This window comes from Stegostoma tigrinum, chromosome 12 (assembly GCF_030684315.1).
Source record: "Stegostoma tigrinum isolate sSteTig4 chromosome 12, sSteTig4.hap1, whole genome shotgun sequence".
In the NCBI taxonomy this organism is placed as follows: Eukaryota; Metazoa; Chordata; class Chondrichthyes; order Orectolobiformes; family Stegostomatidae; genus Stegostoma; species Stegostoma tigrinum.
Window position 1 is genome coordinate 61,317,238 of NC_081365.1, and position 26,621 is coordinate 61,343,858.

The following is a 26,621-nucleotide window of genomic DNA, read 5'->3' on the forward strand; positions in this document are numbered from 1 at the left end:
TCTCTTCACTAGCTCACTGGAACTGAGATGTCATTTCCTCTGAAATCAGTCCAGACATGAATCTAGGAACTTCCCACTCTCCGTGATTAGCTCTGATAGCATTAATCAGTTTGAAATATTTTTTAAAGTTCATCATAATTAAATGGTAACAAATTTATATAAGATGATGCTTGATAACTCACATTTTAGAAAAACTAAGTAACCAATGAAAGTGGTGAAGAATTTCTAGTGGGTAGTTAATGTTGTGAAGTGCGAAGGAAGAAGCTAGATTCCTGTCTGAAATGAGATGGGGTTTGAGAAGTTTGCTTACCTTGGATCTGGCAGATCAATGACTGTGTGATAAATAGTCCCTGCTGCAGGTCCAGTGTCCATTGGAGCACAGTGTGATTTTTCAAGACGAGCGGGATGGTCAGGTCTCAGAGTCCTGGCCTGGGCTTCCTCTAAGGTTAAAAGCTTCATTGATGGTGAGACAATAGGGAGTGATTTGCATTTCGCAATAGGATTGTGTGCTGTGGGGATAAATCATATCGATCAGGGGAATGCTGTTTACGAAGATGCACATTTCTTCTGTCTGCCACTCTATTACAATCACTGTGTGAAATCATCAATGCTTCAAATTTAGATGACAACTCTCATAACCATTTAAAAAAAACTCTTGTACTGTGTTTACTCAGTTGTTAGTTATAAAGACAGTGGTATCTTTATTCCAGGCAGTTGCTGTCTGTGGCAGTACAAAGCTATGTTTGTGCATGAGCATGTTCACTGTGCCACCTAGCAATGGCATAGACAATGTATGCAGCTTATCAGAAATCTAACCTCAACCAACCCTCAATGTTTGCACTTCTGATTGCAATGTAGGCAGGAAATGCTACTGAGGAGTGCATTAGTAATTTAAATGTCACTGCAAGTTTTATCACAGTTTTAAATGTAAGTGTAAATGGGAAGTACAGAGAATCAGACGGACCTTGGTGTCCATAGATCCTTGAAGGTAACAGGACAGGGAGTTAAGATGGTTAAGAAGGCATTTGTGGTACTTGCCTTTGCTAGCCAAGGCACTGAATGCAAGAGAAAGGTGGTTATAATGAAGCTGTGTATCATGTCAGTCAGGCCACAGTGGGAGTACTGTGTGCAGTTCTAATCACCATGCTATGAGAAGAATGTTATTGCACTAAAGAGAGTGCAGAAGATATTCATCAGGGTGTTACCTCAACTGGAGTGATTCAGTTACGAAGAGACACCAGTTAGGTTGGGGCTGTTTTCCTTAGAGCAGAGGAAAGTTGAAGAGGTATCTGATTGAGACGTCCAACTTTCTGAGGGGCATAACAGGTTAGATAGGGAGAATCTTTTCTCCTTAGTACAGGGATCAATAACCAGGGGGTGCAGTTTTATGCTGAGGTGCAGGAAATTTGCAGGATATTTGAATAAATATTTGTTTACTTAGAGTATTGTGGTTATCTGGAACTCACTGTCTGATCGGGTAGTAGAGATGGGAACTCTAAGGTATTTAAGAACTATTTAACTGAACATTTAAAACAGCATAGCGTACGTGACTACAATCCAAGTGCTGGAAAATGAAATTAGATCAGGTGGATTTTTGGTGACTGGTGTGGACTAAGTTTGAACTGCAGTCCTTGTTTGTCACATATAGGCAGACCAGTGGGGTAAATGTGTTTTCAGAGTAATAAATTGGTTGAAGTGTCTGTGTAGAATATTTCACAGGCCACACCTTACACATGCAAAGGATTGCAGCTGTTCATGAAGGCAGTTCACCACCATCTTCTGCAGAGCAAACAGTTGAGAGGCCATTCTCACAGGGTATGAGCATCCTGCTCACATTTAATTCTGATAGTCAAGATCGGAAATATGTTGCTTTTCTCACACCTACCTTCAGTGTCCCGTGCAAGTTGGACTGTGTTGCTAACGAAGAGCTGATTGACGTGATTCAGGATGAATTCAATAACGATGGACTGGACTCGAACCTCCAGAAATGCAGCATCGTTGTTATATCCAGACCCTTCTATTTCTTTTGATCTGGGCAAGAAAAAAGCACTAGAACTGTAAATATCGTGTCAAAGATTTGATTGGTATGCAACTCCCTCCACACCTAACACTCATTAGCAGCATTTTGCAATGGAACCTGTAATAACCAACACCAAACTGATAATTTTGAACCTGAATTTCCCATGGGATGTTTACATTCCAGGAGCATTTATTTCTGTATGGTTTGTTTTTCTTCGTATGTTTGTGTGCAATCTTAAGTACATTGCAATAGGGACAGTATGGGAGTGTAGATTTCATAGCACTTGTAGATAGCACCCCCTAAGGAATGTAAGCTCCTTCAGTTCTATCTCCACTGTTGCCAAGGCCCTCAGCTCGTAAATCATCCTCTAACATTCACAGCTCTCTACCTCTATTTCATCCTTTAAGATGCATTTTCTTTTACCAAGCTTTTGGTTATCTGACGTGTCAAAGTGGGAGGGAGTGGCAGGAGGCTTATTGTGCACTGATTAGGATGGCGTTGTTCACAGGGTCAATACCTCTATGGGATAAAACATCCTCTCAAGCTCCCCAGTAGGTTTCTGATAGGTGTAATCTTTTCTTCATTCAAGGGGCATTGACATCACTGGCTGGACCAGCATTTATTGTTTACCCCTAATTGCCTTGAGAAGGTAGCATTGGACTGCATTCATGAACATCTGCAATCCACGTCAAGCAGTAACACCCACAGTGCTGTTAAGAGGGAGATCCAGGATTTTGAGCCAAGAACAGTGAAAGAGAGGCGATACCTTTCCAAGTCAGGATAGCATTGCGCTTTTGAAGAGAGATATTGTATTGTATCAAAGAGTCCCCTATTTTCTTGGCCTTCCTGGTAGAGATGCTATTTGTTGCTTGGTCTCTTGCTGAGATCAGTGTTGCCGTGGCTAAGATCATCAGTAACTTCAGGCAGGCTGGGAAGATGGGAATTGTGGCTCGATTTACAAGAAGTTTTTTGAATCCTTACCACCTCCATACCAAAATATCCAGACTGTGCAGTGTCCCACAGTGAATTCTCCTATCGGATGTTTGACCTTGTCTGTGACAGAGAGGCAAATGAGCTGGCAATGAGCTCTTCGATCCATCACACAGAACTGAATGAAGAGATAAGTCTGCTGTATTTAGTGAGGCATGCGAGAACATCATAGCTGAATACTCTGTTATCAATAATGATGGTTGAGGTTGGAGGGGCTGCACATTTCGGCACAACAGCTGGGGAAACTTTTCTAACCCCTTATGAGTCTCCTTTTATTGAATAAAGAAAACATAACTCCTTCTGCTCTGATGGGCCACATGTAATATTTTCCTATCAAGCCCACACACCATTAAGGTTTAACTTCACAGTGCTGTCTGAGTGGGGCCTCAGAACTGAGAAGTTTGAGTTAGTGCATGTCAGACCACACATTGGTTTTTCCTGTTTATAAACAGTGTCATAGCATGGATCCAACAGTTTACTCTAAAATAGGATTTGAAGAATCATCAAGTACTTGAATTAGTCACTGAAACAACTTTGGGTCATTTGTATCTGGTCCCAGAGAAAAACATCTGAAGAGAATTTGGCTGCCTGGAGATGATCTCATTTTCATGTTTTCTTTGGACCCACTGGGTGGTTAGTTTAATATTGTGCTGAATGGTTCCAGTAAGAATGCACTGCCTTTTCCAGGTCAAATTTCATTTTTTTTTTCATTCAATGCCGAGGAGGTGGTAACTAATCTCTAGAGATCAGCGATAGACTGAGAAAGACCAAACACAGATTTGCTGATCACTGTAATGAACTCAATCTGCAACTGTGACCCTGAGTTTCCAATACCTGTCATTTTAACTTGCCAGAGATAACAAGGTGTAGAGCTGGATGAACACAGCAGGCCAAGCAGCATCAGAGGAGCAGGAAGGCTGACATTTCAGGCCTAGACCCTTCTTCAGAAAAATGCCTACAATTTCCTACTAGTTCCTAATATCTCTGAAGCAATTTTAACTTGCCATCCTACATTGCTCTATATCCTCAATTCTGATAGAGCCATTCACACCTCCTCAAATGCGTAACTCACTTGTTTTACTTATTACCTTGCACCAATATCACTTTTGTGATTTAATCTCTCCTGCCTTTTTGCCCCCAAAAAAGATCTTGCATTTTGTTATTTGACCACCTCTCCTTTCCCTTGTCTCTATACTTGAGTAAAAATGCTCCATCGCTAACTTCTTCCAGTGCATACAACAAGTCATCTTCTGAAATGTTAACTCTGTTTTTCTCTCCACAGATGTTGCCTGACCTACTGAGTATTTTCCGTATTTTCTGATTTTATTTAGATTCCTAACATCTGTTGTATTTTGAAATTGTAGTCATGTAGCAACAGATAGAGTTTTACAATTCTCAACAATCATCATGACTAAGGGTAGGTTTATGCTTGAGGTTCATTAAGTGAATGTAAATTCCACAGCTACAGTGGTGGGATTTCAATGTTAGCCTGGGCGTCTGCATAATTAGCTCAATGGCATTATCACTCCCTGAGCCCCCAAAGGCTGCCCACCATCTACAAGACTCAAGCTGGGAGTGTGATGGAATACTGTCCACTTGTCTGGATGAGTGCAGCTCCAATAACAGTGAAGAAGCTTGGCACCATCCAGGACAAAGCAGCCAACCTGTTTGGCATAATGTGCTGAAACATCAACTCCCTCTACACCTAACACTCATTAACAGCGGTTTGCACAATCTACAAGATGCACTACAGAAATTCACTACCATTTCTGTAAAGATATCATTCTTTTGCTGTCCTTTCTTCTAATTGTATTTTCTGCCTACATCCTCCATAAAAACCAACTTCCAAACCATGACTACTACTATTTAGAAGGACAAGGACTGCAGATGCATGGGAACACAATCACCTGAAAGTCCTCTACAAGTTACTCAGTTACAACTTCTAGACTTGGAAATATATCACTGCTCCTTCCATGTTGCTGGGTCAAATTCCTGGAATCTCTCCCTAATGGCATTGTGGGGGTACCTGTGCCAAATGGACTGTTGTGATTCAGGAAGGCATCTCATCATTACCTTCTCACGGGCAACTGGTGATGGACAAGAAATGATGGCCCAGTTAGCAATGCCCACATCCCAACAGTGAATAAAATAAGGTGCTTACCTTAATAAATTGGGAGCCCAGACAAGGGCTAGGTTCCTAGAATGCATGTTTGTCTTTGTGCTGAAGGAAGCAATATGTGTCAAATGTCTTATCAGGTATTCCAGAGTTCTACAAGAGGAAGGTGGGAAAGCAAAACAAAAATATGAATGAGATTACCACTATTTTATGAGAAAAATGATATCTTCTCAATATTCCATATTAAAAAATACAAACATATTTAGATTTTGCATTGACAAGAATATACGTATGTTTCCAACAAAATGGTCATAACTACCATAATAAGTATGTTGGTGTTACAGCGCATAGGTGCAAAGGATTTAATGGAACCAAAACAGACATCACTCAAGTTCCATCTATACCTTCCAGAGTCAGTCTGTCTAATATGCACTGCCTGGGGATGCAGCTTGTAAAACAATCCCTTGATATTACGTAGAACGTAGAACTGAATAACATAGGAACAGGCCCTTTGGCCCACAATGTTGTGCTGAACATGCCGCCAAATGAATCTAATCCCATCTGTCTATTCTCTTCTTTTCAAATTACCAACAAAAAAACAGACTGAGCTGAGTTCTGTGTTTCAAAGCTCTGCAATATCTTGGAGTTGGAATAACATAACGTACGCAACAAACATTTTAACAAGATATCATTCTTTTGCTGTCCTTTCTTCCAATTGCATTTCCTGCCTGCATTCCCCTACAGAGTGCTTACACCTTGGAATGATTCTGTTGCTGAGAGATTAGTTCCCTGATAACTGCCTAAAACAGATTTAGTGCACTGAAAAATACAGCTACATGTGTTTCCAAATTATTGGTTGGGTATTGTTTCGCACAGCAAAAGAAGTTAGAGAGCCTGCTTTGTTACCTGTAATGTGCAGGAGGTAGCTCTTTAATGACATTTTGGATTCTGGTCAGCTGCTCCTCTTCTGACTCAGCAGAGACTGCCTCCTGTAGGTGAAGACAACAGAATTTGGTGAAACTTTGAGCAGTAAAGTTACACCCAGGGTGGCACGTTGGCCAGTCGTTACACAAAGGATATCAGTGAACCAGATGAGTCACAGTATGCTCGGGTGGGATTCAAACCCATATCCCCACACCTAGAGTTCTGGTCTGCTGTCCAGTGACATTGTCAGTACACCTCCACCTCCCTTAATTCAGTTTGCTCATATGCATGTGTTTGCACCTATGTATACAAATGTTCTTCAAATTTTATAGGCAAACTTGTATATGAATATGTGTATATGTGCAGTGACTGCACATGTTTTTACCTATGTTAACAAACTATTCAATAAGGCGTCAACTTCCAATAAATTCTGTCTCCTCCTCTTTCTTATTTCAGATATATAATGCGATGAAAACTCCATATGGATTCTCCTGTAATGCACCAGTCCATGTTCAGCAAAAGCCAAGAATAAAACGTAAGGGGAAAGCAGAAACAGATACAGAAATCTATGCGTCCAAAGCAGTAACTAGCTAATGGTAAGGGATGTGTATGTTCTTTCAACCTTTGAGAAAAAAAGAAATGCCCCTTTAAGAAGCAGGTAAGCATAGATGATATATTTAGAATTTACTGCACCAGATTGGTATGACTTGTGCTGTAGGCCTCACCTTCATCAAAAGACAAAATGTAGGCTCCAACATGTGGAGTGCAACTAAATGTGGTATTGCATGCCTGGAGATAGCCTTGTTAATTCAACACAAATCACATCACATAAATGACAAACATGGGAATTTTTGACCTATGCCAATAGAATAGGGCCTCCATAAACATTACCTTTATGTGAGTATGTGTGTGACCAGAGGCCTGCAATCTTCCTATGACAGAGGGGATCAAGGGAAAGGTAAAGGAACAATGACTAATAACATTCCCATATGGAAGTAAAAGCCTTCAGTTTGCACTAAATAGCTTCTGTTGAGAAAAATGTCAGTAAGTCAAATGGAAGTGAGAAATAAAGTTTTCATATTTGCTGAGGTCCTTGGTTTAGAATGTAATTCCTAACTTCAGCAAAGGATAGACATAGGATGCCATTCTATGCGGATAATTGATAGAGACCTAAATCTCCTGTTAGTTCTGTGTCATCAGAGGCTACGCTGTCACTCCTCCATTTGAATTTCTTTGCTCACAGGAAGTTTGACACCTCTGTTAGGCCAATATGTGGCTATATCCCACAGTCAGTAAGTGTGATATTCCCTCTGTTAGGCCAATATGTGGCTATATCCCACAGTCAGTAAGTGTGACATTCAGTACGGCACTGAGACCTGCAAGCTGATAATAGCATGGGCAAGTAGTATGACCCTGACTTAACATCAGAGGAGCAAGAAAGTCAATGTTTTGGCCTGCTGTACTTTTCCACCCTCAAACCTATAGGCTCTGGCTCCCAGCATCTGCAGTCCTCATTGTCTCATGACTTTACATCGCAGATTATGGAAATAAAGCAAGTCAGCTTTGAATGCTATTTGGCAAACCCGCCAGCAGACCTTGCCCCCATGCCCCACCCGTCTGCTGTGCGTGAGTATGATCATGGTGGTTGCCCTGCTGCCTTTCCATAGGTACCCTTCCAACACTCAGTGCCCAGGAAGAGCAGCCACTTCCCCAGCTGCTGGAGGATTAACATTTACCCGCAGGATGGAATCCAGCACAAATCACTGGGGTGTGGAGATAACTGACGACAGAAGAGGATGTATACTCACCGTGAATTTTTTGTAGAGCTCATATGTGAGAAGAGGATTGGGCAGTTCACGGAAGTACAGTTTGCAGAGGGAGCCCACACAGTGGATATCTTGTAGATACACTTCCTTAGTCAGGTCAGGACGCTGCTCTGTACCGAACTCCTGCCTACAAGAGCAGGCACAAGGACGTTATTATTTGAAGTCTTTATATTTGCAATTATAAGATGATGCAATGATTGTCTGGAGTACCATATCAGTGCAAAACATGAAAAATTGTTTTCCAGGCAATCACTTCCAGCCTGACCTGTACCACAATTACAGAGGGTTACGATACATTCAATGGACCAATGAAACTGTAATGCTGCAATGAATTACGCATCCAAAGTGGAAGTCACTGCCAAATTTAATTAGAGAAAACGATTTATATTTCATTGACTCTCCTCGTGAAAAGGAAACATCCTGAAGCACTTTCCACGACTGAGTGAAGGAGAAGTGGATATTGAGAAGCAAAGGAAACTACTGAATTAGGAAACCTGGTGATATGACACAAGTTGGACAGATGATATTGAACTCCCATTGACAATGACAAAGCAGGAACATGTGATTAAATGGCCTACTCCTGTTCTTGCATTCTTAAAAGGAAAACAAAACATCAAAGTCGGACTGAACAAAATACAGTGTCAGACAGAAGTGTTTTAAGGAGGCTTTTGAAAGCAGAGTAAATGGCAGGCAGAAGGATAGAAGAAGATAGCTGCATTATATGTAAGAATGACTGTGAGGAACTTAAGTAGCATCCTCTGTCAGGGAAGCAAGGTGTGTGTATAGCTGGAGCTGATGAGTGGGGAAAGTGGAAAAAGGCTATCAAGGAATTTTAATATTGAGAGAAAGATTCTTATAATCAATCCCCTGGGGCACAGAAAGCATGGAATGGTAATGGAGTTCAACCAGGGCTGGGTTTTGCAGTTGATCTCTTGAGAGAAGGTGGAGAGAGAAGCATCCTGCTTTAATAGAGTATGGAGGTGGGAAGAACAACATGAAAAGTGTTAGGGAAGCCAATCCTCAAATTGATACAGGCTTGGATTAGGTCTCAGGAAGAGGTAGAGATAGCAGTGCTAATATTTTTGAGATGACAAAAGAGGTCTTGATGAGGCATAAGACACGGGATTGGAAGGACATTTCAGGGTTGAGCAAAATGCAAAGCCATTTCATGTTTGAGCAAGACCAAGGAGGCAGCGTGGAAGGCTAGCAAAGCCCAGGCAAATATGTTGCAGGTGCTAATAAGAGAGAAAGGCTTCTGTTTCTCAACATTGTGTTGGAGAAACTTTGACTCACTTTAATTTTATTGTTAAACAGGAAACTGGAATGGCGAACAAGAACACCGGAATTGCTAACGGAATTGATGGGATAGCTTGTGGGTGATGATGATAAATAATGGAGCAGAGGGTACCAGATTTCAAGCTGATAGCAAGTTACCATTTGGGAAAGGGTGAGCATCAATAAACTAAAAGAATAGCTTCCCTGTATTGACTTTCTTGTGTTTAGTCATATGTTGTCGATGGTCTGATAGAGAAAGGGACATGTTTTTCCAAAACTATGATTGGGCCTGATTTCAACACATTAAATGCTCATTCACTTGCACAGAATTAACCTTTGTTCTTAGTGTTTTTGTTTGTTGATTATTATAATGTGCTCTTCAGGGTAAATTTTTACAGGTGTTGGTGCATGCTAATGACTTACATCTTGAGCCAACTGACTTTAAACAAGGCTGCCCCACATCAGAGAAGGTCAAAGGCCCTCTGTCTCTCATCAAGGGCATAGACATAGGTCGTGCAATAGCTGGTGACCCCTGCTGTGCGTCCGACTACCCTAGCAACCATCATCTCCCTGTGACAGGCTGCAGTGAGGCATCAATGATGACATCGTTCAGGTAACTTTTTTCAGTAATATTCATATTTGCATTTCTGTCGTGCCATTTCATATAGTAAAATTTTCCAAGGGGTTCCACATTAGCTGAATTCAACAAAGTGCTATACCAAGCCAGTAAAGGAGATGTTAGCGCAGGTGATCAAAAGCTGTGTCACTGAGATGAGGTTCAAGGAGCATTGTGAAAGAGGAGAGAGAATGAGAGAAGAAGAAATATTTAGGGAGGAAGTCACAGAGCATGGCCGCACATGGCAGCACAAAGAATTGTGGCCAAACGGGATAAGCTAGAAAAGGGGCACGGTAAAGGTGGGAAGGTATTCACCAACCCTCTCTTTTTCCTGAAAGCCAATGTTTTTGGAGAGCTGTTTTCATTATGATGAGAGCAGGAATAAGTGACTAGCTAACATGCATTAACTTTGTTCATGCCATAATGTAGTGTGCCTAGAAATCAATGGAAGAAAGATTTGACAGATAATTCTTTCCATAAAATTAGAAAGCTATCTTGGTTTTTTTAAACCTTTGTCACCATTCCACTTTCATAAAACGACCACTTAGTAGATGACTGATGTGTACAATCCTGGCCAGGAACAACGGAAGCATACGTTAAGGAAATGGAAAACTGCAATGCTGTGGGTTTAGGCACAAATTGTGGGGAAAGCCTCATCTAAAACATAGAGCATGTGTTCTACTGCTTTACTTTCCTACATTTTCCACTTGGCCCTCTCCACAGACCAATACCCGACAATAATAGAAGTCTGAAATGTCATTACAGGAGTTTTCAACATAAATTATATCTGTATGACTTAGATGCTAACAGAAAGTTTACTGTTTCTATTTTGAAAATTGCTTTATTGTGGTTGTTGCAATGTAGAATTCACTCAGTCAAAAGTGTGGTGGAAGCAGAATCAACTGCAACATACAAAACAGGACTGGATAAATAATCATGGACTCGGGGTCCCACTCTTAGAACTCAAGAACTCTGAGCACATCAGGCAGCCTCTGCTTTTACTTCACAAGCTTCAAAATCTCCCCGCCCCCGAATGCATCCCAAAACCAGCCCAGCTTGTCCCCGCCTCCCTAACCATTCCGTCCTTTCTCCCACCTATCCACTCCTCCCACCTCAATCCCCACCCCCACCTCCTACCTACCAGCCTCATCCCTGCCTCTTTGGCCTGTCCGTCTTCCCTGCACTGACCAATACCCACCCTAACTTCCCACCTACACTCACCCTTACTGGTTCCATCCCTGCCTCCTTGACCAATCCGTCTCTTCTCCATCTATCTGCTCCTTTATCCATCTTCCATCCTCCTTCCCCTCTCTCCCTATTTATTTCAGAATCCCCTCCCCCTTCCCCATTTCTGAAGAAGGGTCCAGAACCAAAACGTCAACTTTCCTGCTCCTCTGATGCTGCCTGTCCTGCTGTGTTCCCCCAGCTCTACACCTTGTTATCTGCTTTTATCTTCCTGTTTGTACCAGACACACTCTTCTGGTTTTGTTAAACTTAATACCTGTGATTGTGCATGTCACATTTTTTGTATTTTGCAGGATAGTAAATAATAAAATTTCTTTTTCTTTCAAATAGTAAAATCTTAGAATTGAATCCTTTCTTTTGATCTAGTTAACTATATTCTAACTGAGGTGTGATAGCCTGTGTGCTAAAATTAAATAAAAATATTCATCGTTGTTGATAAATATAGGCTGAAAGGGAGCCAATATCCCTCCTCACCTCATCATAACAATGATCACAATCTACCCAAAGTTATACAGACAGTGATAGAACTGTGCTTGAATGTAGCTGTCACATCAATTTCTTCACTTGAGACCGCCTCCCATTTCTGCTGTAAACCTAACAGACTCAACTTGAGTGGAATACTAAATAAAAACAGAAAGAACTGCGGATTCTGTAAATCAGGAACCAAAACAAAATTGCTGGAGAGGCTCAGCAGGTCTGGCAGCATCTGTGAAGGAAAAAAACAGCATTAATGTTTTGGTCCGGTGACCCTTCCTCAGAACCTTCCATTCTGAGAAAGGGTCACCAGACCCGAAACGTTAACTGTTTTTTTTTGTTCAACTTGAGTGGACCTGTTCATTTGTAAGGCTCAGTCAAAAGCTCAGTCAAATGTTAAATGTTAGGAGAAAAGATGTGTTTGCAGTAGTTCTGATCCTTATTTATCACTGTCATTTTTGCTTCAGCCTATATAAGTGAAGGGGGAAAAAGGACAGGCTATGAGCACCATACGCTGCTGTTTAGAAATTATTAACATCTTTCTGGAAATAGTCATTTCAGAACTTTTTTGCTGAACAGTGAGGAGGCTGAGTTTTGGTAGGTTTTCTGATACCAAGTAGAGCCATGCATTAACTGAAGGTGGACAGTGTTAAAGGTGAGTAAAAATAGTGTTGTCTCCTTTACAGCTCATCATGAGTTATATCTATGTTTGGGAAAGTGAGTGATGCCAGTGCTGTGATTGGAAAAGGTAGATGACCATAAAATAATGATGTTTTCGGATTGTACTTCTATCTATTAGAAAGCCGCATGGTGAAAGAGTAGCATTGTAAAGTGGAAGCTGTTGAGATGCATTAGAACAGAAAAACTGCTGGATAAGTGCTATTATGCTTTGTAAATTTCTTTAATTTTTAAAAATTTATTTGTGGGACAGGGGCATCGCCTGATGGACCAGCTACTACTGTTCATCCTGAATTGCCCTTGAGAAGGTCATGATGAGCTATTTTCTTGAAACACTGCAGCCCAATCGTTATAGGCACACCTACAATGGGGTTAGGGAAGGGAGTTTCAGGATTGTCATTCAGCAATGGTGAAGGAATGATGATATATTTCCAAGTCAGGGTGGTGGGTGAGAGGGGAACTTGCAGGTGGCTTGGTGTATCTGCTTGGTGATAATGTGATAATTCCATGTATCTGCTTGGTGATAATGGCCGTGGATTTGGAAGGTGTTGTCTAAATTTTATGAATTTTTACAGTCTTTCTTGTAGATGGTACGCACCACTGCTACTGAGCATCAGTGGTGGATGGAGTGAATGTTTGTGGATGTGGTGCCAATCAAATAAGCTGCTTTCTCCTGGATGATGTCAAGCTCCTTGAGTGTTTTTGGATCTACATTTAATCAGCCACCACCTGAACTATCCCTTATAAATGATGTACATTTACATATTATATATTATGGAAAGTGTAGTCCAATATGAGATCAATGGCTAATTGTTTTAACATTTCCATCGACTTATATTCATTATTTATAGAACAGATCAATCTGTTCGGACATTGTAAAGTTTTGGTAGATGTCAGATCTTTTGGAAATCTTCAAATGGTAGATTCTGTCTTGCAAGGTTTGTTTGCTTATTTGTCTGAGCTTTTTATTTTGACAGAATTATGAACTTGTAAAAAATAATTATTTCTCAAATGTCTATTCAAAGGATCTTCACTTATTTTGACAGACTCATAAACTTGGCAAACACTTCCAAATTTTATGATAGGCCAGAGGCATTATGTTTATAAATGGGGAAACTGAGTGATTGGCTTCATGGGTGAGGTAGTGTTGAAGATGACTAAGAACCATAAAGGGGTTCAGTATGAAGGTTGATAGGCAGTGAAGAAGGCTGAGGATGGTAAATGAGAGTGAAGAACTTTTTTTTGGACTGGGGTGAGGCGGTGAAGATATTGAGATGGGTCTTTAGCCCAAGTGGAATCTTCAACGTATAAATATAACAGAGTCCCATATCTAATATTGGTCTAATGTTACATCTCTATTGTCAAAACTTTAACAGAAACTAAAGCACCATAGTCCAGTAGATCTCTATCATTCAGAATTGTCCTTCTGCTTTTTTCTTCCGCAGATTTATTTTCTGAGCCCTTAGCTCTCAACTGCTCTGAACTCTGAATTGTTGCTCTGTGCAATTTCTTCCCTTCAATGAACATTGAATTGCTAGCTGGTGTGAACTCTGATCGCTGACTTTTCTGGGAATAATGTGTTTTTTCTCTTTCCCCCAGTAAACGTTTTCCATTTTGTAAATTAGATAGTAAGAAATGTAAACGTAGGTAGAACATTTTCATCAGAAGCAAGACGTGCCATCTGTTGAAGAGCTTAGTTTAGTTTTATGTTCTTTGGCACGGGGAAAAAATATGTATCAAAGACATACTTTTCTATCTTGGCTCTGTAGCGGCTTCCCACCAATTTTGTCAACAGTAAACACCCTGATGCCAGAGCCATTGAATTGAGACATTCTAACCTCCAATTCCACAGCTGCCGTCGTGGGAATGGGTCAGGCAGTGAATAGTAATTTGGTGCTTTATTACTAGTTTTTAGTTAGATGATGTATTAGCAGCAATCACCATTCACAAGGCAAACCACTCTAATTACTTCACTAGTTACGTCACTGAGCTTTCTTCAAATGACAACCGCACAAAGATTTTCTCACTGATAATAACTGGTTTAAATTTGAGTTGGGCCAAGATTGGTAATCACTGGCATTTTGCTCCTTTAATTTTGCAAGAGGTTTGGATGATGCAGTAAATTAGCCTGAGTTTGAATCCAGCTGGGACTGGTTGGCTGAAAGTCTCCACTACGTTTTGGGTGTTGGGATTGTTGGTGAAATTTATTTGAGAATTAAATTGAGAAGTTATTGTCTAATGTTCAGTGACCGTAGACACACAGATACCCACAGTTTTCTTAATATCTCTCTGATAACGGCAACACATGATTGTGCTAAAATATGTCAAACATAAAACATAAGGACTAAATTTTCTAAACTGCTACCAACTATTTGGTGACATACAATGACTGGGATTTGGGAATTTGGTAGGAAAACTAGTTCTGCTGGGTCTGTGGAAATTTCTGTCCCAGTAACAAATTTCACCAGGAGCAATGGTGGATATTGAATAAATCTGCCAAAGTTGGACATGGGGAACTGGATTGAGGATTGGCATGCACCAAAGGCATATTTCCTGTATTAAACGCCATGGCAACACTAGGCTTCAGCTGGAGCATGGTTGGGGCCAGCATTGATGGGATGATGTTGGGAACGTCTTTGCCAATGCATTTTGATTCGTTCTTTTCGGCACAGTGCTGCTGCTCATTCCATGTTTCAGTATGTAACCAAACTATATGTATTTCCCCACCAAACTGCATCTCTACTCCAGTACAAGACTGCAGTCTTAAGACTGGGGGTGTGGCAATTCTTTTAGATGAACCTAACCACAGACAATCTTCTGGAATCAGTGTTTACAAAGAGATTTGAGCATACACCTCAACTCCCCACTCATTCAGTATTTTCCTGGATCACAAAATCTCTTCTTGACTGGTTGAAGTAGGCAGGATGCTATGTTGTGTCAGACTTAAAGCAAGTTAGTTTCTTCTTCTGTTTAATTTTCATTGTTTAAGAGAAGTGACTCTTTAGCTACCAACAGACTAAGGGTTCAATGTTTAATGTTTCTGATCAAAAAGGAGCTTTGTGGGGAGCTGGTGGTGTTGTGGTAATGTCACTGGAGTAGTAATTCAAAATCCCAGACTAATGTTCTGGGTTGGAATTTGAATTCAGTAAACATCTGGAATTAAAAGCTAGCCAAATGTTGACTGTGAAACCACTACTGATTATCCTAAAAGCCTGCCAATTTACTTTCTTTCATCCATGGAATGAGGCTAGGCCAGCATTTATTGCCCCACCACTAATTGCTCAGAGGGCAGTTAAGAGTCAACAACATTGCTGAGAGTCTGGAGTCTTGTGAAGACCAGTCCAGGTAAGGGTGCAATTTCCTTCCAGAATGTACATTAGTGAACCAAATGGGTTTTGCATTTAGCATTACGAATGCCATTTTTAGCTTTATTAGCGCCATTTAGGAAGATAATCCTTACATTGCACTGGCCTATGTATGATTCCAGCAGCACAGTACTGAGATTGATTTTTAAGTGCCCTCTGAAATGGCCTAGTAAGCTCTTCATTTGAAGGACAACTAGGGTTGGATAACAAGTGCAGGTCCAGCCAATGATGCCCACATCCCATGAATAAGCAAAAACATGTACTTCCCTGTTATTTGCTCGGTGTAATTTCAACTCCTTAATGTTTGATGACATGAACCAATGAAGATGGATTCTGTCACAGATCTCAGGCAGCTGGCGCAGACTCGAGAGACTAATTGGCCTCTTTCTGACTGTACGATTCTGTGATTTAATTTTGCAGATTTCCTCTCTATTTCAGACTTCTGAAGATGACGGTGCTAGCAGTTTCCACTGGTAGTCTCAAGTCAAGTATAGCAAAGCTGCAAAGTGAAGAAACCTCTATTCTAACTCTCACCTCAGAGTTTTTACCTTCCCACTGTGCTGGAATTCACATGGAATAGGGGCACTGGGTATTCAGTAGCAGGTGTCAATTTTGGCAGGAAACCTCACAAGTGATTGAAAGTTTTGGGGAGTTGCCAACACCATCCTCCCAGATTTTCCCATCCTAACCACCCTGGCACCATACAGATCAGAGTGGGAAATCCAGCCCTTGTTTTAAATCCTTTCTAAATGACTTATTGAAAAGTTATTACAGATTTCACCGAGGCCACAAGAATATGACAAAATAGGGTAGAACTGAAAGCAGTATATTGTAGTTTACTTCATAGACACTGCATGATCCTATGGGTGTAAAATAAATATGATGAATCTTGGGTAAAACATTTTATTCTGTAATGAGCAGACATGTAAAAATCCTCTCAAAGCACTTCTCAATTAACACTTTAATTATTTTGTAAACCAGCTATATGATTTGTCCACTGTAATTATTTCTCATCTGGCTTTGGGAAATGAACATTGCAGATAAGGCCAGCATTTAGTGCTCATCCCGAAATGCCATTAATGGATGTGTTTGAGCACTGTTTTGAACCATTGCATTTCTCAATGTACAGAGACCACAAGTAGGGCTTTCCAGGGTTTAACTCGTGATGATGAAAAAAGGCCACAATACATACCTGCATCAGGACACTGCAAAACTGGGAGGGGTATTGCTGATAATGATGTTTCTATTCACCAGCATTCCTGTTTCCGTGCCATGACTTTTGGAAGTGCTGTCAAAACATGTTTATCGCTATATTTTAGGGTGTTTCTCCCAATAACTTAACTTGAACGATTGCAAAAGAAAACTTGCACTATTTGTCGAGGCTCAGTTAAAAGCTATCCAATCCAGTCACAATTGCAGTTCAGATCCTTGTTTTTTAATGTGTTCCAAGATCATGAACAGCACTTTTTTTGAACTGTAGGCTTCAAAGAGCAAACCAAATTGAACAAGTCAGACAGGGTTAATTGCTTTGCCAAATATGTTTCAGATAATAATTTATTGCACTGCTACTCATAATAAATGCATACAACCTATGGCAAACATGGAAAATGTCTTTGAGCTGCAGGACCTTTTCAATGTATTGAGGAAGTCAATGCAATTGACAATTTTACAGGAAAACATGAGGCACACCAGCTCATTGTTATTAATGATTATAAGGAAGAAAGATAGCAAATTATCTGTAAAATTATAGTGTTCTATTTCGTTTATGCTAGTAGATAACAAACTCCTACTGTAAATATATATTTGTTTGATTCTTACGAACAGACACCCAGGCAAGGTTCATTGAGTTATTATGGTTACAGATGGGATATCTCAAATTGTTAAGCTCCCAGCTGAGGAGGGCTGAACTGACTCCCCTCCTTTATTCACCTTATCCCTCAGTTAGTCACAACAAGGTTAATGTACAAAAGATCCATGCCTTTTTGGATACATTTCTCCAGACCAAGTGCTTCAAACCGAACTATTTTGACAAGCCTTCCTTGAGTTATCAAAACAGTGAGTTTATTGGTTACTAAACGTGAGAAGAAGTAATAAAGCAATACACAAACAAACAGATTATAAATGAGAATTGAATTAAAAATAGAAGTTAAAAGATACACCTAGTGGGGATTTATTCTTTCTCTGAAAGCCAACCCACTCGGTGTCTTTTAGATAATAACTTTTGGCTAGATGATTTTCACTTCTTTGTAGAAAATCTTTCAGGATGAAATGTTATACAGTTTAATAGCTTGGAGCAAGGGAAGCTTGGCACAATAAAAAGAACTCTGGAAACCAAACGTTTCAATGATGTGAGATCTTTCACGAACAAGGAATAATAAATTTAAAAATCCGCATGCAGTGATAATAATAAGCTAAACACGCAGCATTGGCATTCAAACGTCTGAGCATGTGCGACACAAATGACTTTATCCTTATAATTTGCTACAATGAACATTCAAAAATGATGGAACAGAAAAGTCTGGCCACATGTGAATGTGACAGATGACGGAGTTGACCTTGATATTTGGGTGACTAACAAGTCCAGAATTGTCCACAATGAAGAGGCATCCCCTCAGGATAGAGAGCTAGTACAGGGATGCTGGTCGGTGGCAGTGCTGCGAAGGGGAGGCATATTGGAGGGGTGGAGTTGGAAACACTCGGAGGGAATAAGAGAGAGTGTTGCTGAATGGGTGTTCTGATGCACATTGTCATACCAAGCCTTCATATGGGGTAATCCCAGCTGCTGAGGGCAGGGGGATCCGTGGGTAGGATTGACTCATGTGATTTTTGTTTGAGACTTAGTGGACCTATTTGTGGTAGAGTGTGCATTGGAAGCTCTCTCAGTTTTACAAACTAACGGTGGTGAATCACAATTTAAAAGTGGCTTGTCTCCTGTGATTGGCAGACAATATGTAGTTTCATTTGAAAGTGACGCCAGCCTCTTCACCAGGAGTTGATCAATTGCCTCAACCTTGAGGCCTTTGTTGCTCCCACTCACACCAGGAGGTAGAATTGAAAATTGACAAATCTCTTGCCTTTTGCTTCCATTCATTAAAATATTCAGCAGACATAACATTGACATGCTTTCTTAATACCTAATTTTGTTATAATAAAGTGTACTTAGTACAGCAAAATGCTTCAACTCTGTCTCACTTTCACCTTTTCAAGCCCAGTCATAGGAAAATCAGAGGGACTTTATGGGAGCATACAAAGCAAGTGTTCAGTTCAGACTGAAATTACTTCTACTGAGTAAGGCTGTTGTAGTCTGTAATACAGCTTTAAGCTTGACAAATTGGTAAGTTCAAACACGACATGCTGACACCCATTCAGATCTGAGGACAACACTTACCTCATCATTGAGGAATTTAAATGTGGGGTGCAGTTGCAAATTTAAGTCATTTCAAATTAATAAAATTGCATGAAGTTGTAATTGATTCCTTACCGCAGCCTCTGAATATTGGAAGTAATTCCTGAGAGCCTGTAGACTCCATCTACAATTCCATGTTTTTCAATGAATTCTGCACAGCTTTTGAGGACTTGAGGAACTGTATGAAAAGAGGAGGTTCAAGAAGCTCAAAAGGTTGCTCAAATACTAATATAATATTTTACTGAACCTTTCTATATTGTTGTTATAAAAAATTTATTACTGAAGTACAGAGACCTTTGACAAGAAATACATATTTTAAATTCCTAATTTTAACATTATATTTTGGAGTGAATTGGGAGAATTTTTTTTTAAAATGTCAGCGCATTTACAACTTATAACGTATGACAAAGCAATACAAATAGGACTTACGTACCAACAGGCCACGCAGTTGCATTTGTCCTCCAGGAATATCTTCCCAGATTTCTTTATTTAACCATATGTCTAATCTGTCTAACATTTTCCTAATTCAACACAAGACCTCTGAAGTTATATTCTAAGGCATTGTCCATCACGCCTTGTATGAAGTCTAAAAATAGTAAAATATTGCTGCAACTGTTTAGTGCACTTGTGAGACCATACTTAGATGACTGTGTGCAGTTTTCTTATTTGAGGAGGGATATATTTGCAATGGAAGTAATTCAGAGAGGGTTAACTAGCTGTTTCATACAATGGAGTGGTTGGCTTATGAAGAGAGGTTCAGCAATTTGGAACAATACTCATTGGAATTTAGCAAAATAACATATAATCTCAATGAACCATATAAGATTCTGAGGGGCCTTCACAGGATTGACGCTGAGAAGATGATTCCTCTTGTGGGAGACTCTACAACTCAGATCCACAGTTTAAAATTAAAGCATCTCCCATCTGGGGAGATGAGGAGAAATTTCTTCTCGCAATGTGTTATTAATCTTTGTGGTTTTCCACTTGAGTTGGCAGTATATGAACATATAGAAGGCTTAGTTTGATTTTTGATTACCAAGGCAGTCAAGGTTATGGGGGACAGGCAAGAGAGGGGTGTTAAGCCCACAATCACATCAGACATGATCTGATGGCACGGTAGATTGAATAGGCCACTTAGCCTCCACTTTCTCCTTTTTCATGATCTTATAATATTCCTTGCCATGAAATTAGCTGCTTTATTTAGGCATGGCATTTGAAAAGGGTCAAAGCAGATTAAATCGCATTTCCATGGAAAACCTATTGCGTAGGCACTTTGCTTTTCATGCTTACTAGCATGCTATGTATTAGACAGGCATTTAACATAGTTGTATATACTTCATGAATATTACATACCAGGTCTCAGGAGTAAACTGGGGTGTAACAGATACTGATCTATGGTTAAATTCCATTTGGTAACTTATTTGGATATCTCTTCTTGAGATACAGCTTGTCTCTGTCAAAGATAAATACCCATCATTGTCTAACTCTGACGGGTTTCTTCCAAATTCTTGCTTTTTATGTGATGATACACGCTCTGCTTTGGGGACATATATCTCTCTCTGGTACAGCTGTCTCCCTGGAATCTAGCACTGATCTCACTGTCACATCATTATACCTTTCTCATTACAGAGATCAGGACAGAGAAATGTAAAATGTCATCAAAATGGACATGAGCAATTTCAGAAATCACTAAAGTTATCACTTTGTCTAGGAGCAGGTCTATTCTTGACCTTTCACTCTACAATCTCTAGTGCTCAGAGATTAAGACACAAGGTGTGCAATAAACAGATTTAGGTTTTGCACTGAAGCATGGTAAAAAAAGGAAGTATTCTCTTGGAATCTTCAGAGATTTAGGTAGAACTTTAGATATTCTTTCACCCTCATGCAGAGTTGTTTAAAGTAATTCCGGAGAATTAACCCCAGAAATAATGATAATGGCAATGAATGGAAATAAATACAGAAAGAAAATCACCGTTGTAATTAAATCCTGGTCTCAGGGCCTGCCCTGTATAAACAACCATTGCAACATCAAAGGCTGAAGGTGGGTTACATGACATATGGCCACCTTGGAGAATCTCCCATTACTCTTTTCTTCAATGTTTATTCAAAACAAAGCAACATGGTCAGTGAACACAACAATGCAGCCCTTTACATGGTAACTGAGAAAGTGACTGTCTCATGTATGGATGCACATTGAACAAACTCTCAACATTGTTAGAGTCAACACCCTTCCCTTACTCCTGCCAGCTGAAGTTGAGTCTTCTGTATTGAAGCACTGGAAGCTGGAATTGGATGCATTGTGTAGTTTATTTCATTTGTTCATTTGTGCGATGTGTGCGTCGCTGGCTGGCCAGCATTTATTGCCCATCTCTACTTGCTCTTGAGAAGCTGATGAAGAGCTTGGTGGTAGTGTATAACCTGTGCACACTGTGCTTGAGCATACTAGCTGCATAGGAAGATGGTGAGACAAGTGAACCCTGAGACAGTTAGACATGGCATACAATATGCTGATCAACACAGTGCTCATTTTACTCAACATCATTTTCCCTTCATTGAAATTCCAATAAACAATTTTGTTGTTTCAGAAACAGGTGCCAACTCATTTCTGAATAACTTTCAGGGAATGAAAATGGCAACATCTGTAGCCAGAATCTATTTAATAAACCCAGAGGTTCTTGTGTTCTAGGCTGACAATTCACTGCAGTGCTGATGGAATACTGCATTGTCAGAGATGTCATTTTTTAGAATGGATTTTGGTTTCATCTCAGGTGGACGTAAACACAGCACAGTCTGAGGGAGAACAGATGAATTATCTTAATGCCTTTACTAATTCTTCCGTAAACCACATTGCAAAAGCAGTCGGTTATTTCTCACATTTACTTTTTCTTGGGGCGTGTGGTGCACGTGTTGAAAGCAACATTTCCTACATTGCTTGTGTCTATACTTAATGTCTGTCAGGCACTTAGATCATAGAATCCCTACAGTGTGGAAACAGACCTTTCGGCTCATTCACACCAACTCTCAGAGCGCTCCACCTAGTCCCATTCCCTATACACTACAGGGTAACTTAGCATGGCAATCCACCTAGTCTGCACATCTTTGAACTGTGGGAGGAAATTGGAGCACCCAGCGGAAACCCACACAAACACAAAGCAAGTGTGCAAACTCCACACAGTCGCCTGAGGGTGGATTCAAACCTGGGTCCTTGGCTTTGTGAGGCAGCAGTGCCAACCACTGAGCCACCATGCCACCTTTACTGGGGATGTCCTGAGATGCTGAAAGGTGTTAGATCAATGCAAGCCCTCTTTATTTTCCGTTTAATGTTGTAGTTATTACCTTGTCTTATTCAAGAGTAGTGACGACTGTTATCATATTATCAACTGAGTGTTGCTCTCAGTTTGAGAAATCCAGGATTATAGACATTTTAATCAATCTATTTACACATACTGTTTCACACTTTTGTTATAGATGAGACCTGAACCCGGGCCTCCTGGTTCAGAGGTATGGACACTATTCTTGTGCAAAATGCACCCTCAAGACAGGGTTATATGCATGTGTTTCTTGACTGTCTTAAATCATCAATTACTCAAGGCTGTTAAAGTGATTGAAAGTGAAATTTATTGCAGGAAGGACCTTTGTTTTGTTGTCTCGATAACAAGGTTATTGGCAATTTTCACTATTAATAACAAGCCGACAGCTTGTGGTGAGGAAGAAATACTCAGAGGATTGTGATTCACTACATGTTGCTGGGAAATTTGCCTGCTTTGCCCTTAGCCTTGTGAAAACAGCAGCTCACATTTAATCTCCTTTTGAAGTTATGAAATGTGTGCATTTGTATGTTAATTACTGTTAAACTCATCACAGACAGTTAGAGCTGGTAAAAATGTAAGTTCAAATGTAAGGAGATAAATGCTTTTGCAAAGCCTCTCACCCACTCTGCTCCAGAAAAGGGACATTTGTGAAGCCCATTTCTACAAATAACAAATTGTTGTTTGAGCCTTTGTAAGCATTTTTATTGAAATTTAAACTTTTATTGCGACTTCTCCTTTCTGTCCTTGAAGACAAATGGTGTTTTCTATCTTAATATAATCTTTCTGACCCTCTTTACTTTGCCCAGTACCTGATTTGACTGATTCACTCAATTTCCTTTCCTCTTGCTTCCCTGTTTCTTTCTTATTCCTTCAATCCCATTGGTTGCAGAGATCACTATTTGATGAGAGATGGTAGGAGCTGCCAATGCTGGACAATCTGAGATAACAAGGTGTAGAACTGAATGAACACAGCAGGCCAAGCAGCATCAGAGGAGCAGGAAAGCTGACGTTTCAGGTCTAGACCCTTCTTCAGAAATTTCTCTCCTCCATCTCCTACCAACCAGCCTCATCCCGCCTCCTTGATCTGTCCATCCTCCCTGGACTGACCTATCCCCTCCCTAATTTCCCACCTACACTCACCTGTACTGACTCCAACCCGGCCTCTCTGATCTGTCTGTCTCCTCTCCACCTATCTTCTCCTTTATCTGTCTTCTATCTGCCTCCCCCCTCTCGCTATTTATTTCAGAATCCCTTTCCCCTCCCCCATTTCTAAAGCAGGGTCTAGACCTGAAATGTCAGCTTTCCTGCTCCTCTGATGCTGCTTGGCCTGCTGTGTTCATCCAGCTCTACACCTTGTTATCGCTATTTGATGACTCATTTACCTAGAGGCAGTATTGCCCACATTTACAGAAGTTTACAGTGTGAAACATTATCGAGCTGTATGGGCAAGGAAAGATCTGATTGACAGGATGCAAAACAACTCACTCCAGCAAATTTTGTTTTAAGACTATCTGAAGCTCAGCCGCGTGGAAGAGGCTCATTCAATGTAAGTGCTTATTGAGGGCTTCCAACCCCAATCCTGCTAAAGTTCATAGGAGCAGAGCAGTGTTCCCTCTTAACTACAACCCTCAGATTCCTGTGGGTGCACATTGCGCATAAGCCATCTACTTTAGGATATCAATTTACCAATGTGCAACTTGATAAGGGATTAATGCAATTAAATAAATCAGCCGCGCATAAAAAATCAGAGGGAACATTGGTTAAGGGAGAATCCCTTTATTACCCAGACAATATGGAAGCCTGTTCCTCTGGTTTTGAATTCAGGGTAATTGACCCACCCCAGAACAACTGCAGAATGCTGTTACTTGGACCCCCTTCAAGAAATATATTTTTGGTGTCTATATTCATCATTTTGTAATGCAGCTGAAATAATTGCATGAGAAACCTTTATTGTGTGTTGGCTCATGTTTTATCCATGCAATGTTGCATTTAAAATAGCTGACTTCAAATAATTCAAAGTCTGTTTTAGTTTCAAATTTGTTTTGAATTATCCAATAATTCAAATTAAGCAACAATAATGACAATGTAGGAATTAGTTAGAAATGATCAAAAAAAAATCAGATAATTGGAAAGAAATGACTTTGAATTAAGGCAGCACACGCAGGAACAATACTGAAAAGAGATGAAATTGGATGCAACAAGACAACATTAAGCAAAATATTCCTGCAGTAATATAAGCTTTGCTAAACCTACATGTCTATCAGGAAGAGTACATTACATGATTTGAATAGTATGTTCTGAGTGTGACTGCTTAGCTTTTGGGTTGGGACTTTTGTAACCACCTCATCCTCTGTTTTACGTAATTGCTAAATAGAGGTTTCAAATGGCTCTTTCCCAAGCAAGCAGGAAGGTTGAGGTCACAGGAAGTGAAAACGAGTTGTTTGTTTCAGTAGAAAAAAGCAACACACCCAAAATGTGTTGAAAATGTGCTTTTTGCAACAGAGTAGAGCTGTGCATGTCGAACGGTGCAATCCCCAGTGTGGGAAAAATAAAGACATTTTACCAATTTATTCTGCAGTTCGTGGGCTCAAGGAAGCCCAGAAACATTAAGAATGTTGGCTTTACATTCTTTCTGACAGACTTTCAGTTTTTGGAAGAATATCCTCCTCCAGCAAATTTTATGTTTTATAAATGTATGAGTAGAGACCCTCAAAACAGTAAATTAGTATCTATATTGCAACATACATCAAATTATTCATTCATCCAATAGGCGCCCCAGCAGTGCACAAGGTCTGGGCGAGGGTGCTTATCCAAGTCATGGATGTAAGTTCGTGCAAAGTCAATGTTAGAGAAATGTAGCCTTTTGTATCAGGCCATTGCTCGAAGAGTGGAGGACTTGACATCTGACATTCAAATTTCCCAGATCCCAACACTTGATGCCTGTTGGTGTAACAGCTTAGAGCTCAATGACAGTACAGATGTCACTGATACAGCTCTTTGAATGAGGAATCACAAAAATATTCAAAGTCATTGAAGAACTGCTTGATTTACATGCAACGAAGGGCGCAACAATGGCGGGAATATATCTTCAGCGAAGTCCAATGCATTCTAATGAAATTCAGCCTTCAGGGGATGAACTTTGTGACCCGATAGCTAATGGATCCCCTGTTTGACAGACAAGAACAGTGGATTTGTCAGTTTCAGGAAGCCATTCCACTTCACTGCAATATCCAGTAAGAGCACATGTGTACGAAGGCCCCAGAGATGAAACCAACGTACAATTTCAAAAGCTCCAAGGATCTTAATCATTGACCTTTCTAAGGCCTCTTCACATCACTTACGTCAGCCATGTTTGCTGGCCCAGCAGAGTAGGCAAACTTACTAGATTCTGGACTCGATATGACAATATATAAACCTTTGCAGAAAGCAAGGGAAAATATGCCAGCTTCATGGATGATGATGAATAATTGAATGACTTGGTGTTCCCGGTTGACATCACCAAATTTCTTTCAGGTTTGCATTTGAAACTACAAGATGTCACCACCAGACCAAAGGTGAGGTTCTCCTCAGTTATTCTGGTTCCAGACAGATATCTCAAATCCTTAAGTTCCCAGGTGAAGATGGATGAACTGGCTCACCCACATTATGCATCCACCCTGTCATTTGTACAAAACAAGATTAATTTAAACAGGAGCCTTTCCCTTTGGATATCTTTCTCCTGTACAAAATGAATTTTTATTTTGAAAGAATGTGTCAATTCAGCCAGGCTTTCTTGCTATAATGAAACAGTGAGATCATTACTCACTAAACAGAGAAGAAATATTAATACAACACACACACGTAGATTAGAAATGAGAATTGAGTCCAAAATGGATAAAGTTTAAAAAATGTAAGGATCAGTATCTGATTTCTGTGAAGAACAGTTGATAGGCCAATGATAATGGGAACTGCAGATGCTGGAGAATTCCAAGATAATAAAATGTGAGGCTGGATGAACACAGCAGGCCGAGCAGCATCTCAGGAGCACAAAAGCTGATGTTTCGGGCCTAGACCCTTCATCAGAGAGGGGGATGGGGAGAGGGAACTGGAATAAATAGGGAGAGAGGGGGAGGCGGACTGAAGGTGGAGAGTAAAGAAGATAGGTGGAGAGAGTATAGGTGGGGAGGTAGGGAGGGGATAGGTCAGTCCGGGGAAGACGGACAGGTCAAGGAGGTGGGATGAGGTTAGTAGGTAGATGGGGGTGCGGCTTGGGGTGGGAGGAAGGGATGGGTGAGAGGAAGAACCGGTTAGGGAGGCAGAGACAGGTTGGACTGGTTTTGGGATGCAGTGGGTGGGGGGGAAGAGCTGGGCTGGTTGTGTGGTGCAGTAGGGGGAG

At 40.5% G+C, this 26,621-nt stretch overlaps 1 protein-coding gene across 2 annotated transcripts in view; it reads right to left on the reverse strand.

Moving 5' to 3' along the window:
• The window catches only part of arhgap31 (Rho GTPase activating protein 31), a 103,815-nt gene that overhangs the window by 18,987 nt on the left and 58,207 nt on the right, over positions 1-26,621 (reverse strand). For both annotated transcript variants that reach the window (XM_048541340.1, XM_048541339.1), the window contains exons 2-7: positions 19,011-19,113; positions 7,859-8,003; positions 6,033-6,115; positions 5,172-5,279; positions 1,886-2,031; positions 311-509 (exon numbers count right to left, since the gene is read on the reverse strand). In XM_048541340.1, coding sequence (XP_048397297.1) covers positions 311-509; positions 1,886-2,031; positions 5,172-5,279; positions 6,033-6,115; positions 7,859-8,003; positions 19,011-19,113 — 784 coding nt within the window. The remainder of the gene's footprint in view (positions 1-310; positions 510-1,885; positions 2,032-5,171; positions 5,280-6,032; positions 6,116-7,858; positions 8,004-19,010; positions 19,114-26,621) is intronic.